Raw genomic sequence first — 20,977 nt, forward strand, 5'->3', positions numbered from 1 at the left:
TGACTCTCAGGTTAGGTATTTAGATAGCACTTTCTGTGGGAAAGACAGGGATAGGAGGACGAACGTGTGTATGCCTGGTGCAGGTGTGAAGGCAGTGAGTGAGGAGGTGCAGAAGAGGGTTGGGGGGATGGAGAGGGAGGGTGTAGTAGTTTTGCACGTAGGTGGGAACGATGTCAGAGCAGGTGGGTCGGAGGAGTTAGTGGCAAGATTTCGGGAAATGTTAGGCAAGATAAGGGAGAGTGGTAGGAGGTGTGTAGTGTCAGGAATCTTGCCTCGTGTGTATGTTAGCAGGAATGGTTGTCTAGAGCCATTGGTGTGAATGATCGGGTAAAAGGGATGTGTAAGGATGTGGGTGTCAGCTTTGTGGATGTATGGGATAGGTTCTATGGGCGAAGGGATTTGTATGCTAGGGATGGTGTGCATCTGAGTAGGAAGGGTGTGGATGTGCTGAGTGGATGTCTGGAGGGGAGTTGGGATGGAGTGTAGGGGTGAGGTAGCAAATGCATTCCAGAAGAAAGATGCTAGACATAAATTAGATAGGATAAACAGAGATAGTGAAAAGATTAGGAAAGATTTCCAGGTGCAAATAGGAGAGAATAAGATTAGGATTCCAAATAAGGAGACAGCATCTAGGAAGGTAGCAGGACTTAAATGTTTTTATGTAAATGCCAGGAGTCTTAGGAACAAGAAGGACGAGTTATCTAGTTATATAGTTGAGGAGGACTTAGATGTTGTATGTGTCACAGAGGCATGGGTAAATGAGGAAAAGTTTAGGAAAATAGGAAAGAATATGAAGTAGATGGATACATTATGTATTTACACCAGAGAATTGGTAGGATAGGTGGAGGAGTAGTTATTTATGTAAAAATCCTTCATTTCCAGTCAGGTTAATGGTATTAAGGTAGATAACAGAGTAGAGTCCTTATGGCTGGATGTTAGAGTAAACAAAAGTAAGGTTATTAGAGTAGGAGCTTTTATAGACCACCTAACCAGTCAGCAGATGTAGACAACCTTATGGTAGATGAGATAAATAGGGGTGTACTAGTCAGACAATTATCTTAGGGATTTTAATCTTAAGTCAGTAAACTGGGAGAGGATGGTAGGAGATGCTAGTGAAAATAAGTTTATGGAAAGTTTTCAGGATAACTATTTAGTGCAGATGGTAGATAAACCTACTAGGGGGAGGAAGGTTTTAGACATAGTACTAACAAATATTGAGCATTGTTTAAAGGAAGTTGAGGTAGGAGAGACTTTAGCAAACAGTGACCATCATATAATTAGATTTATCATTAATTCCAGTAGGGATAATATAGTGAATAAGACTAGAGTCCCAAACTATCAGAAAGGCAATTATGGTAGGTTACGTCAGTTATTAGGAGAGGTAAACTGGGAAGATAGTTTTGGAAATAAAACTGCACAGGAGATGTGGGATATTTTTAAGGTTGTAGTAAAGGGTATAGTGATGCAGTGTATCCCTTACAAAGATATAAGGCAGAGAAACAGGAAGCCATTATGGTGGACTCATGAGATAGGTAGCCAGATCAGAGAGAAGAAGAGGGCATACAGAGAGTTGCAGAAAAGTGGGAAGATGTAGATTTGATTAGGTACAGACAGGTCAGAGATGATTTGAGTAAGGTTATAAAAAAAGTAAAAGGCAGGCAGAGATAAAACTAGCTAGAGCTGGGAGTAAAGATCCCAAAAATTATATAGTTATTACAAGGTCAGTGATAAAAGAAATAAGGATAGGATTGGACCACTCAGAAAAGATGGTGTAGTAGTGGATCAAAATGAAGACATAGTAGAATTATTGAATGAACAATTTTCTTCAGTATTTACTAGGAAAGAATAGGAAATCCTGTTACAAACAGTGCGACGAGTAGTTTAAGAGCTTTAGAAAATATTGATATAAAACCGGGAATTATTAGGAAATTTATTCTTGAACTAGACGATAGGAAAGCTAGTGGTCCTGATGAGCTACATGCCAGAGTACTTAGGGAGGGTGTAGACAGTATTTCTGAAGCACTTAAGTTAATCTTTGAAAGATCACTTAGGTTTGCTGAGATACCTCAGGACTGGAAGTTAGCTAATGTTACTCCAATATTTAAAAAGGTAGGAAGGATGATGCGAATAATTATAGACCGATCAGTTTAACTAGTATAGTATGTAAGATACTAGAGAAAATCATTAAGGGTAGTATTTGGGAGCATTTAAATGAGAATAGATTAATTAGAGATACCCAACATGGCTTTAGATCAGGGAGGTCCTGTCTTACAAATTTGCTCGATATCTTAGAATATATTACCAAGGAGTTAGATGATGGAAATAGCATAGATGTTATATATCTAGATTTTAGCAAGGCGTTTGATAAGGTACCGCATAGGAGGCTAGTGTACAAATTGAGACTACATGGGATAGGGGTAGGTTAGTTGATTGGATTAGTGAATGGCTTTCTGATAGGAAACAGAGAGTAGTATTAAATGGGGCAATGTCTGAGTGGAAGGAAGTGGTTAGTGGGGTACCCCAAGGATCAGTGCTAGGACCTCTTCTTTTCTTGGTGTACATTAACGATTTAGATATAGGAATTAGTAGCAAAGTATCAAAGTTTGCAGATGATACTAAGATAGCATGTGCAGTACAGGGTGAAAAGGACAATTACAGAATACAACGAGACCTGGACAGGCTGATAGCATGGGCAGACAGGTGGCAGATGGAGTTTAATTCTAAAAGTGTCAGGTTATGCATTTAGGTAAAGACAACACAAACTTTAACTATGAGATGGAGGGATGTTGGCTAGAGGCAGTAGAGGAAGGAAAGGATTTAGGAGTAGTGATAGACAGGACTATGAAATTTTCAAAGCAATGTTTAGAAGCAAGAAATAGGGCAAATAGGATCCTGGGTTTTATAAATAGAAATGTTAGTTATAAAAGTAAGGAAGTGGTGCGTAGCTTATATAATTCCTATGTTAGGCCCCATTTAGAGTATTGCATACAGGCCTGGTCACCCCACTATAGGCAGGATATCAACATGTTAGAAGCAGTTCAGAGAAGAGCAACTAGGATGATACCAGCATTAAAGCGCCTGGAGTATAGAGATAGATTAAAGGAATTAAACATGTTTTCATTTGAGAGGAGATGTATAAGAGGGGATATGATAGAGTTATTTAAAATGTTCTCAGATACAAACTACATAGATGTGAGATCTTTCTTTACCTTAGAGGAGGGAAGTAGGACTAGAAATCATGGCAGGAAGATTAGAAAGCAAGGCTGCAGGTTAGATATAAGAAAATATTTCTTTAGTCATAGGGTGGTAGACTTCTGGAATGCATTGCCAGAGACGGTTGTAAATAGCACTAGTTTGACAATGTTTAAAAACAGATTAGATAAGCACTTAAATTTATTAGATTTATAATTATGTATAGCACTGCATGATAGTTTTTATAAGAAATTTACTATAGTTAAACAAGACATGATCCCCATGTATGGGGACCACAAATTGTAGAGGATTTCGCTGCAAGACTTAGCCCTGTTAATGGGCCAAATATTTAGAATTAGTATATAATGTATTGTGTACTTGTAAGTGTATCTTTAAGTACTGATGACGAGGTCGCTGTGCGACTGATACAGGATAACCTAGATGGGCCCTGGTGGCCCTTTGTTATCCTATTATTTATGCTATGTTATGCTATTATGCTATAAAACACACCTCATTAACCCCGTGGTGAATATTAAGAGACACAGTACCTTAGAATTCATACTGCAGCCACATACACACATATAAATTATATATATATATATATATATATATATATATATATATATATATATATATATATATATATATATATATATATATATATATATATATATATATATATATATATATATATATATATATATATATATATATATATATATATATATATATATATATATATATATATATATATATATATATATATATATATATATATATATATATATATATATATATATATATATACACAGGCAAACCCCGCTTAACGAATGGGTTACGTTCCTAAAAAAAACGTTCGTTAAGCAAATTTTCATTAAGCAAACCAATTATAACAAGTTGAACCCTTGACTTGAACTTCTATTGAGAGTAAACAAAGCGAGAGTGCATCATAGTACAGTGAAAGGTTTAATGAAAGTAAAAATTATGAAGTTAAACATTTAAGGTGGTAATTCGATGACTCGATATCAATATCGGTTTTTTGGCTCTCCCATTGCTATTTTTTCACCGAATTCAATAATATTTATACACAAGGTGTACGTTTATGGTGTACGTCTTCAGTGTTAATTTGGTACACAAATATGGCGTAGTTTCTTTGCAATAAATATTTTTTCGGCGATAAGAAAATAATTCAAAATACCATTATAAAATCAAAACTAATAACAGTGTGGCAATTTCCTCTTAACCACATATAATATACATAACAACAAATAAATGTTAGCATCGGCATACACATAACCTATGTTATAACAATTTCATTACACGCCAAATTGTTACCTTTTTTTTTTCATCAAAAATTTGAGTTTATAAGCCTGTTGTAAATTTATTTGAGTGAGTTCATGCATTATCATGCTGGCATTTGTTAAGATGAGGTTGTTGATCATTTTGCTGCAAAAATTTTTGAAATTGACCAATTACTGAAAAAGTTATTCAACAGTATATGCTGAAAAACTGAAAGTCGAGAAAAACGCATTTTTCTGTGAACATCTTCAAAACCCCCACATAACTCGCTTCCTCACTTGGGGCAACGGTTTCCTAGCAGGTGGGCTTTAAGATAGGAGGTACCCTAAAAAGTATCCCCTTTAGCCCATAAATTCCTGTGAAAAGCCCACATGGTATAAAAAAAAAAAAAAAAAAACTCACTCCAATATGTACCAAACTTAGATATGTACTTACATAATCCCTGGAGAACTGCTTGGAGGCTGGTAGTGGCTGTTTAGATAGTTTCAGGCCATGTTACATCATGGCCTTACACGTGGCATTGTCACAATTTGGGAACCCAACACGTGTAAAATACGATCAACAGGTAGGCTGCATGCACGGGCACTCCTAAGGCTGTATCGATTGGTACTGAGGGAGTAGCGTCTTCCTCACCCTCACTGCCTGATACTAAACTATCGTATATCACGCAAAAATAAATAAAACAGCTCAAAAAAAATAATAAATACAAGCAAAACAAAGACTAGAAGAAAAAGGGGCGTATGCACGCTTGGGTATTGAAAGGGCCAGCCCTTTAAACCCGCCATTACCAGGTAAGCAGTGCGTTATGTGCCTGGCAACTTCGGCCATGGCTTCCCTCTCCAGAGACGAACCCAAGTACCAAGTTTCCAATTTTTCAATTTTTTTGACCAAATTAACGAATTTCCACCTTAAGCGGCTTAATTTAAGACTAAGTCATTATAATGTACACTAATGTATGTATGTAAGTAAATCTATAATGTAGATTATCTTAAATTTATGAAGGGAGGAAGAGTGGAGCAAGAAATACACTAGCTGGCAACCTGTGAAATGTAAACAAAGGGCGCATCATTGTACCGCATACAAAACTTATATACCACATTTCCACAAGGCTTTCCATTTTTATCCATTGTAGAGTCATGAGTTCAGGTGGTTCTTTTAGCTTGCAAGGAAGATATGGTCTCACCAGCCTTCTTAATAGAGTCTGTTGACTTGAAAATAGTAGACAGTAAATGGAGTCAAGCCATGGTGGGAAGCAATGCTATTAGTTTTCTGGCCTCTCTCATGTCTGTGAATAATATCCAGCTTCACTTCGAGAGTAAGGGACTTCCTGGTCTTCTTAGCAATGCTAGGCGACATTGCAGGCGTTTTGTTGGCATGTAGAGCGAGGGAAGACGAGCTGCTGCTGACGCTGTTATTGTTTTGAACAAGGGGGAGTGAGTGGTGCGCGTGTTGTCCACGAGAGGCACTGGTGTATTCAAAAGCTTGTCGGCTTGCGTGATACGGCGAAGCTTTCAAACTTGGAAAAAATTACCTGGATAAAATTTCGGTAAAGCGAGTTTGGTGTTCGTTAAACGAGCAGATGGTAGCAAAAGGAAACTTTTGTTGTAGTGAAATTTTGTTGTGTGAAGCGGGAGTTGCCTGTATATATATATATATATATATATATATATATATATATATATATATATATATATATATATATATATATATATATATATATATACAGTAAGGTCCCGGTTATGTCGGTCTCGAGTTACGCCAAACTCGCACTTACGCCAGTCCACTATAAGGTAATTTAAGATTTAAAAATTGAAAATTTATAAATCGTAAAGCGGGGGTTTATTGATATTGTTGGCCAGGCGTCACTAGTGGTTATCCGCCACACCGCCCACCTCACGCTTGAATACAATAACACTTTACGTACCTCAGTTCCACCACACCGTCGCCCCTGGCAAGAGTGTTCCTACATCTGCGTTTGCTGACTATCTTAGTATCTTGCTCAATGGCACCAAAAAGAAAACTCCTGAGTGATAGCAGTGATGCTAGGAAAAGGAAAACCATTACGCTACAAGAAAAAGTAGACATAATTAAAAGACATGAGAAGGGAGGCAGCAGCTGTGTGTAAGGGAGTGAAAAAGAAAATGGGAAGCCCGTTACCATGACAACGGGGAGGTTGATAACCTTGAGGGCTCACGCATCTATCACAACAATAACAACTCCGGAGCCTTCGTCTGGGCCACACAACACTTGCAGCTCACTTGCACCGTCTGCGCCTGTCTGCTGATCCCTATTGCCCTTTCCTATTGCATTTCCTGCTCCGCTGCCCACGCTTCTACTCCCACTGCACTGCACTACGCTCCCAGCTGTCCACCCTGGGCGTCACAACATTCGACCTGCCTACCCTCCTGGCGGCCTCAGGCGTCCACCCCTCTGGCAACATGCAGTCCTTCGCGGCCCTAATCAACAACAAAAACAAGCTTGTGTTTCATATTCCTACATACTTGTAAATAATATAACAATATAACCTTTTACTTATATAACGCTTCTACTCCTACCGCACTCCACAAAGCTCCCAGCTGTCGGCCTGGCCATCACAACATTCGACCTGCCCACCCTCCTGGCAGCCTCAGGCCGCCCCTCTCGGCAACCTGCAGTCCTTCGCGTTCGCGGCCTTAATCAATATATTCCTACATAGTTGTAAATAATATACCAATATAACAATATAACCTTGTATTTACCTGAATAACCATAAAAAATGATTGGTTGAAAACTCGATAATATGCTTTGAAAGTACAAAAACTCGAGTTACGTACAAAATCGACTTACTTCATGTTTCAGGAACGTAACTCTGACGTAACTCGGGACCTTACTGTATATATATATACATATATATATACACAGTGGAGACTCAATACTCAAACGTCTTAAGAGTCAAACTTTTCAATACTTAAACGCAAAAGTTCGATTTAATACTTGAAAAAATACCTGATAGTTGAATGTCCACACTTGGTTGTAAACAAAGACTCCCTGGCCTCTCCCTCCTTCCCCCTGACAGTTGAACTTTTTGATACTTGAACAGGTATTTGGAACAAAATAAATTTGAGTATTGAGTCTCCACAGTATATATGTATGTACACAATTTATTGTCTGCATGACAGAGCGGGCTTTTGTCTCTACAGCTATAAAATATTTACTGATGGCGTCACATGTTGATGCACCCAGTCACGTTTTCTTAGGCATGTTTTAAAAATGATCTACCTATATTGCTAAATAAAAGCAAAAAAGTCTGATTTTTATTTCCTTTAAGTCCTTATATTTTTAGGTACTTGTGTCTGAGTTGATTAATTGTTGGATTAATAAATAAAGAGTGACTGTATTTCAAAACTAGCAACAGCAGTAGTGAGGGAATGACCATATTATGGCTCCCCAGGACCCTTCAGCCAATCATGTGAGCAACAACTTACTCCACCATTAAGGGGGTTGTCTTATACTCCGGTAATAACTCAAAACCTAAATTTTTCCCTAAAAATTGGGGATGATCTTATACACGGATCTTGTTGGTATAGTACTTAAATTTTGTTAAGTTAGAATTACCTTAATACACATTTAACAAGCTACATTTTGTAAGATTGGATTTCGAATTGTATGAATATTTGACTTTTGTGATTTTTTTCTTAAAAATACAACCAGAATTTGTAAAGAACATGGAAAAAGTACTATGAAGATTCACCAACTGTTGGTACATTGCTATCAAGAAATATTTACCTGACAAAATGTAGGTGCATCATTATGTTACATTCAAACAAGTTCCTTTAAACTTTAAACATGACCAGTAGTTTTGCAAAATATTGTTTACGTTAACCCTTAAATCTCCATGAAATATATACAATTTAGTACCAAATTTCTATCAATCACTTAAAATACATTCATAACTTATGATCCCGCCTATTATTTCCATACTATAACCTATAATAATTGCAGAAAGGAGCTTTTGTTTGAGTTTAAGGTGACACAGACATCAATATTGCTGGATTGCACACTCCACACCTTATACTCTGTTTCTCTTTCCTACAAAATGAATAAGAACCAAAGTGTGAAAGGAGATAAACTCCACCTGCCTAGGGATGCAAAGGTAGATACTTTCTGTTGTAGGATAAGAGGGTACCTCTAAATACATAATTAGCTAAATTATGGATTAACTACTTTGAGCAAGGAGAGGAAATGGAGAAAAGTTAGCTTCTATCTAAGAAAAGTTCCATAAACATCATGCACTATTTGATCCTTGAGAACTCACTCATCAGGTAAGTTGTTGACATAGGAGAGTACAGAGCCAGCACGATACCCATCTCGGTTGACACTTGGCAGATCCATGTAGCGCTCTGTGTACCCAGTATCATACAAGCCCCAAGATACCACAGGAGCCCCAGCAATTGCCAATCTGTGCACATACATGCATACAAGTAAATACACAAGGTAAACATACACAGATCCTATCACACAAAAAGAAGAAGGCAATCAATTAACTAATAATCATATTTATTCAACACCAACAACATTCTAACACCATCCATATTTGTTTGATGGTGCACATATGAATGGATGTCAGCATATAAATGATGGGTGTACAAGGTTTATTTTATGGTCTGAATGCACCACTGCCCAAATGCACCACTGCCTGAATGCACCAACCCTTGGTCTGAATGTACCACGTGTAAGGTTCCAATGTACCACATGCCTGGTTCTAATGCACCACTCCCAGTATGAATGCACCATTCTTTATGGTCCCAATGCACCAACCTAAGGCTAGTTGATATTTTACATTTTAGCTCCTTTAACTGCTTGTTTACTAATAGTTTAGGAACTGTTTATAAAGAACAGCTTGTTTCCAGTCTCAACTGAAACAATAGGTCTAACTGCCTGTTTAAAGGTAGTGTGTTTACCAGTAGTTTAGGAGAACTTTCAACAGTATCAACACAATGTCTTCAGTCAGTCACAATTCTGGGAGTACAGAGAAGACAACTCCAAGGCTTCAAACCATTTATAATGAATACCATAAGATCTCAGGACTGGATTCACTTTCTATGTGTAGTGTGTAAAGGAGATATAAGACCATGCCAGGAAGCCATGCAGTGTGATGGCTGCAATGCTTGGCAGCACAGAACTTGTAACTCTGGTATGTAAAACAGCATTTTTTTAAATGATGCAATGATAACAAGAATGAAAGTACCATCATGGTACCATAGCTAACTGTGGTTTGCATACACTTGGACAATATGTATTTGGTAATCCATGCCTTGTTGTCTTGTTTGAGTTTCATTATTCTAAATCCAGCCTCCCCTGTGGATAGATTATGAAAACCACCACATTATTACATCAGAGAACCTGAGGAAATGCAGCAAATTAGCAGACCATGGAATAGATTAAATATCCTACTGTGCACTAGTACCTTTTGTAATCAACACTGTTCATTAAGAGCCTCACTTGAATGACAGTATTCAAACTTGGATATGATGGTTGTACTTTTTAACTGAAAAAAACACAGTACTGTAGTAATAAAGAATGACAAAGACTTGCTGGGTGATGTTTCTCTTTATTTATTGCTACATTCAGGTAACGAACATTTTATTTAAAATTTTATCAATGATCTTCCAGACACCATAACAGCTGGTAAACAATAACTGATAATGAATACTTTTTAATTGTATAAGAGCATTCAGACAAGGCTGGTGGTGCATTTGGTCTGGTGCATTCAAACTTGGCATTTGGTGCATTCAGACTAAAAAGTTGGTACATCCAGAGTAGGCTGGTAATGCATTCGGTCTGGTGCATTCAGGAGATGGTGCATTACGTCCATATACCATGTACAAAGCTGGGATAGGACAACATTAGAAAAATATGGCAGTAAGCACATTTCAAATTAAATACAAATAACAGGACTGTTCTATTAAAGTGGTCCCTCTACTCTCCTCATTTCCCGGCTCCACCGTTGCAGCTCTTTCACTCGGCTGACATGACGTGGGAATGAAAATATGTTAACCAAAACTAACCTAACAATCCTAACTTTAATCTAATTTAAAGCTAGCTAACATAATCTATTTGAGGTGATGCACAGCAATGACATGTCTTCCTCAGAACCCATACAAGCCAATAAGGTGGTTAGGTTAGGTTAAAGTTTGATTAGGTTAGTCTTGGTTATATTTTCAATCCCACATTACGTCAGCCAAGTGAAAGAGTTGCAAAGGGGGAGTCAAGAAACAAAGAGAGCTGGAGGGACCACTTTATTAGCACATTATCCAAATACCTATCATATATGAACTTTGTGCTATATAGAAAGAAATCACTTCATGAAAACATGTATTGTAACCAATGACATTATAATTTTGCTTAATATTGTTATTTTCCTGTATGAGATTCAGCAGCAAGTGTTTGGAGTAAAAGGTTTTCTCCCTAAATGCCCTTTTCTGACAGAGTAAGTTTGATTTTAAGGTGACATTCCTCTACGTGCATACTAGCTAAGATCATTGATGTCCCCTCCCAAAGGCTATTTCTATGTATCATGAGATGTAGTTCTGGTATGAAGGCATCTCATGGTGGGAATTGGGGTCACTACATCTTTACACTAATTTGTAGACAATAAAAAAAACTATAATTAAACATAAAAATCTCTATAAATAAGCTGCTTACCTGAAGAGATCTGGACGGTGAGCCAAAGCCATAAGGGACAAGTATCCTCCATAAGACCAACCTGTGACAGCTAGACGAGTTAAGTCCAAGTAATCACACTGTCCAGCAAGCAGCTCCAGTACTTCAACCTGGTCATCAATCTCCACTGTCCCCTGAAATGTAAAAATACAAAAATAAGATATTAAACTGTGGCTTCTCAGAGTTATGGGGAGTGACTGTTAATTAATATTTTTGTTATTTATGAACAAATTGCATCAAATTTTCATGTTATAATAAAGTTCTTTTTGATGAATTATGTGTATAAATTTCATTAAATTGAAACAATAGTTTCTTTTAAGGTAAATGCAAAAAACTGATTTAGATTTTTCTGTATTTGACAATGGTTTTTCTTGAATTGTCACAAGATACTTTGATGGTTTTCTTAAGAAAATCATGTGACAGAACTGTAATTTTTCATTTCATTGTTGAGAAAAATTCAAATTTTTCCTAGTTTAGATATTTCTCTTTAGCTAAAAAACACAAACACTCAATAAAAATTGTCACATTTTTCTAGGTATCATATTTTTTTCTAAAGATATCAGAATCATCAAAATTAGACAAAACATGACAGAGAAATATGCTTCAATAGTCTTATAAGTTAATTTTGAGATATGGGACTTTCAATAAGATGATGCCTAGGTAAATATCATGAGGTGCCAGTAGCACATAGGCATCATATTTACACTCTGTTTTGATTGTTGCTGACTCATCCCATTCTCTATCCTGATAACAACACAGGAAGAGAAGGACCAAGTGAACAGACTTAAAGATAACAAAATGTGTAGTCCACATGGCATATCAGTTGGTGTATTTAGGCTGTTGCCAACCAATTAGAATTTTGCAATATTAATATTGTTTAATAGCATTTTCAAGGCTGCTGGGTATCCCTTGTAATGAGAGACAGCCAAGTTATTTCCTGTGTTTAAGCTGTGCTTGTTTAGTAGTATAGGTAATTCTTGCTATATGATTGTAAGAAGAAATGAAAAATATAATTATGTGTTCCAAGACCTTCACAGGTACCTTCTAAACCCCACAGAAATTGTGAAGTATCTTATGTAATTACAGCTACTGTATAAAGTAATAAAACATAATTTACATATATAAAATAAAAACAAGAATGAAACAATAAAATCAAGAAAAATTGGAATAATCTTTGTACTTAACTCCCACAGTAGTATCATGTATCTTTATACAAGTGATCCCTTAAACCCATAAAACTCAAGAAATATCATATGTATATACATTATTGCCTAAGCTGATAAAACACATGTTGCATAAATTAAACAAGATAATAAAAAAGAAATAACCAACCTGAGAGAACACATGTATTCCATCTTTTGAGCCCAGCACAGTATGTTACCAATACTGATCTATAACCTAGTGGATTTTCTTTTCTTTTTCATTTGAATATTGGAGAAATATTTGCCCCTAGGCAATATTTAAGTACTCTTCCCTGCAATAATGAAGCCAACACCACACTATGAACCATATCAGCCCATTGTTTCATACATTTCTTTAACACTTACAACTCTATCCAGACCAATTAATTTCTTCACAACATGCTTTTCTAACTTTTTAAGCACTTCATCAAATATAACTGCAATTGTATCTAATATATTCCTCCCCAAAATATTTTCTTTCAACATCAAACTCCTCTTCTACAAAAAACATTGATCTGAAGCTTTTGTTCACCCCCACCATATCTTGTAAATCCTCGTAAATTGTTTCATCGAATTTCAATCTTGTTATCCCTTGTCTCTTCTTAATCTTCTCATTTGCATGTCTATAGAACAGCTTTGGTTTATTTATACACTTTCCTATTATATTTCGTTCATAGTTTCCATTCTCCAATTCTTATTATCCGAACATATTCATTTCTAGCGCTAATATATTCCTCCAATCTTTTCTCAGTTCTCCTTTTTCTCTATCTGTTCCAAACATTAATCTTATCTAACATTCACGCATTTGTGTCAAACCACTCCTTCCCATTATTATCACTTCTTTCTCCTCTGAGTACAAATGAGTGTGTGTATTTACCTGGTTGTATATTACAGGGTTCAAGTAGAGCTCATAGTGATCTGTCTCCATATCTATTTTTATGCAACTTTTCCTTAAATTTCTGCACACTTATTACTGCTACAGTCTCTTCACTCAAGCTGTTCCAGATGTCCACCATCCTATGTAGAAAATTAAACTTTTGTTTAATGTTCCTCAAACACTGATTTTTCATGATCTTCTTGGAGTGTTCTCTTGTTTGTTTATCTTCATCCTCAGTCAGTGATACCAGATCTTTTCTATCTATTTTTTCCATACAGTTTACCATCTTATAGATCATGATTTTATCTCTCTCTCTCTCTGTCTATCCTTCAAAGTTGGTAGTTCCACTTCCTTCAGTCTTTCTATATAGGGAAGATCTTTTATTTCTGGGACCATCTTTGTAGTAGTCCTTTGGATTCTTTCTACTTTCTTGATGTCTTTCTGCCTGTATGGTGACCACACCACTGCTGCATATTCTAGTCAAATTATGTGTGTTTCTGGAGCCAGGATGTCTTGTATAATCACTCCTAGATCTCTTCCCTCCTATTCAATATAACCTCTTCTCCTGTTTTGTATTCCTATGTAGGTCTTCTATTACTTTTACCTATTTCCATCACATGGCATTTCTGGTATTGAAATTCTAATTTCTAATTTTGGATTCATTCCCAGATCTTGTCAACATCTTTCTGTAATTCCATACAGTCCTTGTTGTTTCTTATTACTCTAAAGAGTTTTGCATCGTCTGCAAACAAATTTAAGAAGCTACTCAAGCCCTCTTGTATATTGGTAATACAGTAAGGTCTCGGTTTACGTCAGAGTTACGTTCCTGAAACATGATGTATGTCGATTTTGTACGTAACTCAAGTTTCCGTACATTTCAAAGCATATTATCGATTTTTCAACCAATCATTGTTTATGGTCATTCAGGTAAGTTAAAGGTTATATTGTTATATTATTTACAACTATGTAGGAATATGAAACACAAGCTTGTTTTTGTGGTTGATTAGGGCCATGAACGCGAAGGACTGCAGGTTGCCGAGAGGGGTGGACGCCTGAGGCCGCCAGGAGGGTGGGCAAGTCGAATGTTGTGACGCCCACAGGGCGGACAGCTGGGAGCGTAGTGCAGTGCGGTGGGAGTAGAAGCGTGGGCAGCGGGGCAGGAAATGCAATAGGAAAGGGCAATAGGGATCAGCAGACAGGCGCAGATGGTGCAAGTGAGCTGCGAGTGTCGTGTGGCCCAGGCGAAGGCTCCGGAGTTGTTATTGTTGTGATGGGTGCGTGAGCCCTCAAGGTTGTCAACTTCCCCATTGTCATGGTAACGGGCTTCCCATTTTCTTCTTCCCTCCTTCACACACAGCTGCTGCCTCCCTTCTCATGTCTTTTAATTATGTCCTCTTTTTCTTGTAGCGCAATGGTTTTCCTTTTCTTAGCATCACTGCTGTCACTAAGAAATTTTCTCTTTGGTGCCATTGAGCAAGATACTAAGAACTTGAGTCAGTAAACGCAGAAGTAGGATAACACTCTTGCCAGGGGCGATGGTGTGGTGGAAGTGAGGCAGGGTGTTATTGTATTCAAGTGTGAGGTGGGCGGTGTGGCGGGCAACCACCAACAATAACAATAAATCCCGCACTTTACGATTTAAAAATTTTAAATTTTTTTAATCTTAAATTGCCTTATAGTGGACTGACGTAACTACGAGTTTGACGTAACTCAAGACCGACGTAACCCGGGACTTTACTATATATACTTTGAACATACGTAATTGGTGCCAGCACTGAACCCTGTGATATGCCACAAGTAACTGTGCTCCAACTTGATGGGGTGTCTCTTATCATTGGCCTCATTTCCCTTTGTTAAATAATCCATTATCCAATGTTTTCTATTTTCCATAGGAGTCTTCTATGTGGTATTCTGTCGAAAGCCTTTTTAATATCTAAATACAGCATGTCAATCCATCCATCTCTCCCTTGTACCTCATCTATTACTCTTCTATAAAAATAAAAGCTTAGTAAATTTGTTAAACATTATCTTCCTTTTTCTAAATCCAAATTAGAAGTTATTTATTATTCTATTTTTCTCCAGATATTCTATTCATTTTTCTTGAATTATAATTTCACAGATCTTTCCCACAACACTAGTCAGTGACACTGTTGTATAATTTAGGGACTCAGTCTTTTTTTCCTCCCTTTTATATCAAGACTATATTTGGGATGTGATCAGCAGTTCCATCCTAACACTATCTGGCCTCATTGCTTATCTTACATCCACCTATTCTAGTAATTTGCTAATTTTCTGTTTAAGCACTACAGCGCTTCTTAATCCTTCCTGAGTCACTTGGTTGTTTGGTTCTTTGAAATCTCCCTCTTCATTAAATATTGATTTGAAGCTCTCACAATAAGTTCATTCATTTCTTCTGTTGTTTCATGCATCCTATTTCCCTGAATTAACTTAGTGATGTCTCTCTGTTCATCATCTTTCTATTTATATACTTATAAAAAGGCTTGGATTCCTATTCACATCTCTTCAATACATCCCTTTCAAAATATCTCTCCTCCTCCCTTCTTAATCTAATGTATTTGTTTCATACTCTTTATACTGCATCCTATTTTTTTATTTCTCTGCTTCCTTAATTTCTTCCAAGCTGTATTCTTACACTTCTTAGCTTTTGCACATGTAGCATTATGCCATGCATGTTTGCTCTCTTTTACTCTGTATGTGGGAATATATCTCTTTACCCCCTCGTTGTACTTGTCTAGAAATATTTCATACTTCTTTTGGACTGTCTTGCTTGCATGATTTCTTTCCAATCAATACTACCAAAGAAATTTCTTAATTCCTCATCCAACAGCATGACGTCATGCATGACTTACGGTGTCTTGATACCAAAGCCAGAACATGGTAGATGCTTCCAAAGTTCAGACATGTATTTACCTATTTGTGTATTACAGGGACCGAGCTAAGCTCTCTGTGTCCTGTCTCCTTGTCCACTCCTGTCATATCTCTCTTTCATCTGATTGACACACACTGCATCAACGACATCACTGCTCAGTTTATTCCACTTATCAATACTATGATGCGGGAAACTGTACTTTCTCACGTCATTTAGACAGATGTCTTTTATTAGTTTTTTTCCATGTCCTCGGAGATGATTACTTGTGGTCACCTTTATCAATTCTCTGTCCAATATGTCAATCTTGTTCACCTATTTATACATAGTTATCATGTCTCCCCTTGTTCTTCTCTCTTCTAATGTAGTCAGCCCCAGTTCCCTCAGTCTTTCCTCATAGCCTAACTCTTTCAATCCTGGTACCATCCTTGTTGCCAGCCTCTGTACCCTTTCCACCTTCTTCACATTTTTCTTCATGTGCGGTGACCAGACGCAAGCTGCATATTCTAACTGGGGTCTTATTAAAGTGCATAGTATCTTCTTCATAATTTCTTCATCTAGGTAGTGGAATGCAAGACCAATATTTTGAAGCATGTTATGTTTTCCCAAATATCTTGTTAATGTGTTTCTCCGGTGACAAAGTGTTTTGCATGGTTACTCCTAAGTCTTTCTCCTCATTAGTCTGTGGCCACCTGTCAGCTGTTACTTGATAGAGTTGGTGTTTGTTGTGGTGTCTCTATATGGTGACTCTCTGGGGTTGCTCTATCTGCTGCACTGTAGCTCTTAATGGAGCATGGAAGACATAGCAGCCTTGTGTGTGTTTTCTGCTCAAAAAGATGTATGCAGATCTTAATAGTGCAGTGTGCAAAGACAATGTCATCTACAGGCGATCGTTTGGTCACCGGGGTCTCGTTTACTCCACTAAATCTCTCTCCAGGGTGGTATGTATTATTGGAATTTACTTTTTGTTTTCCCTTTTAGATATATATATCATGTGTGTGTCTTTTATGACATGGCCGTCAATCAACCATTCGGTTGTCACGCTAGTTATCGTCTCTTCCCCTGAGGGCGATATTTACCTTGTCATCAGATGTTTTTCAAGATGGTGAGCGAGTGACAGATTCTCCTTTACAGGTTGAGCTATGGCAGGTTGTGTTTTTTTACCCAGTAGTAGAGATGCACCAATGTATCGGTATCAGTATCGATATTGGCTGTACTGGCCCATTTAAGGAGTATCGGTTTCAGTATCAGTATGGCCTTACTTTCTTCTGATACTACCAATATTAAAAAACAGAAAAAAAAAAGAATTTCAGGTAGTCCTCGATTTATATGGTAGATGCGTTCTAGAAGGGACCGTATAAAGTAAAAATCGTATAAAGTAAGGAATGAATACCTAACTCCCTAGAATTTTTTTTTTAGTATAAAAGAGCAGACCTGAGCTTTGTACAGTACTTCCAGCCCCTTTCCATCAAGCAGCCACGCGATCCTCATGAGCGTGACTACCAGCACATCCACTTCGTCCCTTGGTTGAACAGCCTCACCCTAGAGGGCGAGGCTTCAGGGGCGTCCTCGCACCACTACCACTACCACCACCATCAATATCATCATCACCAGCACCACCACCACCACCACCACCACCACCATCACCACCACCGTGGCCACCATCACTAGACTTTGAAGGATGTGTTCAAAATAAAATAATCTTTCACTTTAGTATACATTTTGCATTAAACACATTTCTATTATGCTTATTGATGCTTTTATTAATAAACTTACAAAGACATATAAATGACTATGAAAAAAGGGAAATGTTTAAACACAAAATTATTTCATTAGTACCTTCTTCCTCTATTTTGCTACTTCCTTCTCTGATGTGTCACTATTGTCGTCGTGTCTCCAATTCTGTTACTACTTGACTTGGTGTGTGTGGTCTGAAGAAGCTTGTTATCGATTACTGTTTTTTCTTTTGTTGTTTTTCTTTGAGAAGAACCTCATAGCATGTAATTTTTTCCATAACCCCACTGATGACGGCGGTGCTTCTTTCAATATTTGGGTAATTTTCTTCAAGAATTTTCATTGACTGCGCCAACAAGTCCATACACTTAAACAAGTTGGCTGCTGTGAGGGCTTGCTCCAGTGTATATGTCTTCCTTGCTCTCTTGGGCGTATCACCACCAGCTGGAGATGCAGAAGGGCGCTTGGGAGCCATGGTAAACACTGGGCACAAGAGAGAAAGATGTTACCATAACCACGTGTAGGTGAACAATGAGGCTGCTTGGCGCACATTTCTGAACTAAATCACAGCGCAAATTTTACCTTTCTTGAAACCATATAATTCTGAGAACTTTGTACAATGTGATGAAAAATTCCTATTTTTGGACACGGTATAACTCTGAATTCGTATAAAGTAAATTCGTATCAATTGAGGACTACCTGTATTATGTCATGTATCTCACTTTGCATATTTTTGTTCAGCAGAATTTCAATGTTCATAATGACAAAAAAAAAAAAAAAAAAAAATTGATGATGCTAAATTATTTAGTGAGTTCATGATGCGTAGTAATAGAATATATTCTTTGCTAATGAGTCACCACTGCTACTGTAGATGTACGAGACAGGTCGGTGGTGGACTTGGGGATCTACTACATCCCTCACCTTAGAGAAAGAAAGAGAGAGAAGTAGGAGAACAAGACTTTCCATATCTTGCTCACTTGCATACTAAAGACTTGTGTATTTATCTGTGATTTTATGCATTTTTTTATTTCTTTGTATTTACCTGGTTGTATATACCTAGCTGTGTTGTACAGGGTTAGAGTGGGGCTCATAGTGTCCTGTCTCTATATCTCCATTTATTTAATTTTTCCTTAAAGTTATGCACATTATGTGCTGTAACAACTTCATTATGCAATGCATTCCATTTTTCCACCATTCTGTGTGGAAAACTGTATTTTCCAATATCCTTCACACACTGCCTCATCCCGATCTTCTTTACATTTCCTCTTGTCCTTCTATCTTCTTCTGTCACCAGTACCATGTCTTTTTTGTCTATCTTTTCAATATCATTTAATATCTTATACATTGCTGTTAGGTCCCCACTTTCTCTTCTATCTTTTAAGGTTGGCAGTCCCATTTCCTTCAGTCATTCTTCATATGTGAGGTCCTTTAATTCTGGCATCATCTTTGTAGTAATCTTCTGTATCCTTTTCAATTTTCTTGGATCCTTTTTAGAGCTCAGAGACCATACCACTGCTGCATATTCCAACCTTGGATGATTTTTTTCATCATATCTTTATCCATGTAATGAAATGCCACTCTTATATTAGTCAATATTTTATACGATAGTACAAATATCTTCCTTATGTGTTTTTCGGGGCTCAGATTTTCCTGTATGATCACTCTCAGATCTTTTTCCTCTTTAGTCTTCATTATTTGTTCCTCTCCCATCAAATAGTTCCATCCTGGTCTTCTCTTACTCTTTCCTAGTTCCATTATGTGACATTTCTTGGCATTAAACTCCAATTTCTACCTCCTGCTCCACTCCTAGATCTTCTTTATATCTTCCTGCAACAGCAGACAGTCCTCTCTGGTTTTGATAACTCTTAGCAGCTTTGCATCATCAGCAAATAAATTTATATAACTGTTTACCTCAATGTGAATGTCATTTACATAAATCTGAAACATAATGGAGGCTAACACTGACCTTTGTGGCACTCTGCTAGTTACTTTACCCCAAGTTGAGTATGTATCTCTGATCACAGTTCTCATTTCCCTATCCTTCAAAAAATCTCTTGTCCATTCTAGCAAAGTTCCTCGCAGTCCTCCTATGTTCTCTAATTTCCAAAGTAGTCTTCCATGAGGGACTTTATCAAAAGTCTTTTTAATATCCAGGTATACTCTGCCTGTGTTTAGGATAGGTGGAGGAGTAGTTATTTATGTAAAAAAATCCTTCATTTCCAGTCACATTAATGGTATTAAGGTAGATAACAGAGTAGAGTCCTTATGGCTGGATGTTAGAGTAAACAAAAGTAAGGTTATTAGAGTAGGAGCTTTTTATACACCACGTAACCAGTCAGCAGATGTAGACAACCTTACGGTAGATGAGATAAATAGGGGGTGTACTAGTCAGACAATTATCTTAGGGGATTTTAATCTTAAGTCAGTAAACTGGGAGAGGATGGTAGGAGATGCTAGTGAAAATAAGTTTATGGAAAGTTTTCAGGATAACTATTTAGTGCAGATGGTAGATAAACCTACTAGGGGGAGGAAGGTTTTAGACATAGTACTAACAAATATTGAGCATTGTTTAAAGGAAGTTGAGGTAGGAGAGACTTTAGCAAACAGTGACCATCATATAATTAGATTTATCATTACTTCCAGTAGGGATAATATAGTGAATAAGACTAGAGTCCCAAATTATCAGAAAGGCAATTATGGTAGGTTACATCAGTTATTAGAAGAGGTAAACTGGGAAGATAGTTTTGAAAATAAAACTGCACAGGAGATGTGGGATATTTTTAAGGTTGTAGTAAAGGGTATAGTGATGCAGTGTATCCCTTACAAAGATATAAGGCAGAGAAACAGGAAGCCATTATGGTGGACTCATGAGATAGGTAGCCAGATCAGAGAGAAAAAGAGGGCATATAGAGAGTTGCAGAAAAGTGGGGAAGATGTAGATTTGATTAGGTACAGACAGGTCAGAGATGATTTGAGTTAGGTTATAAAAAAAAGTAAAAGGCAGGCAGAGATAAAACTAGCTAGAGCTGGGAGTAAAGATCCCAAAAAATTATATAGTTATTACAAGGTCAGTGATAAAAGAAATAAGGATAGGATTGGACCACT

At 37.2% G+C, this 20,977-nt stretch overlaps 1 protein-coding gene across 12 annotated transcripts in view; it reads right to left on the minus strand.

Annotated features, from left to right (window-relative positions):
- Positions 1-20,977, minus strand: part of LOC123511327 (dipeptidyl peptidase 8-like) — a 610,443-nt gene that overhangs the window by 114,180 nt on the left and 475,286 nt on the right. For 10 of the 12 annotated variants that reach the window (XR_006676755.1, XR_006676754.1, XR_006676756.1 and 7 more), the window contains 2 exons: positions 11,176-11,327; positions 8,786-8,929 (listed from right to left, as the gene is read on the minus strand). Coding sequence is in view for 8 of the 12 variants with exons in the window: in XM_045267115.1 (XP_045123050.1) it covers positions 8,786-8,929; positions 11,176-11,327 (296 nt within the window). In the remaining 4 variants the exon portion in view is untranslated. Of the gene's footprint in view, positions 1-8,785; positions 8,930-10,060; positions 10,361-11,175; positions 11,328-17,983; positions 18,356-20,977 lie in introns of those variants that run through there. The other 2 variants (XM_045267119.1, XM_045267120.1) reach the window with 2 other exon arrangements.

This window comes from Portunus trituberculatus, chromosome 31 (assembly GCF_017591435.1).
Source record: "Portunus trituberculatus isolate SZX2019 chromosome 31, ASM1759143v1, whole genome shotgun sequence".
Lineage (NCBI taxonomy): Eukaryota > Metazoa > Arthropoda > Malacostraca > Decapoda > Portunidae > Portunus > Portunus trituberculatus.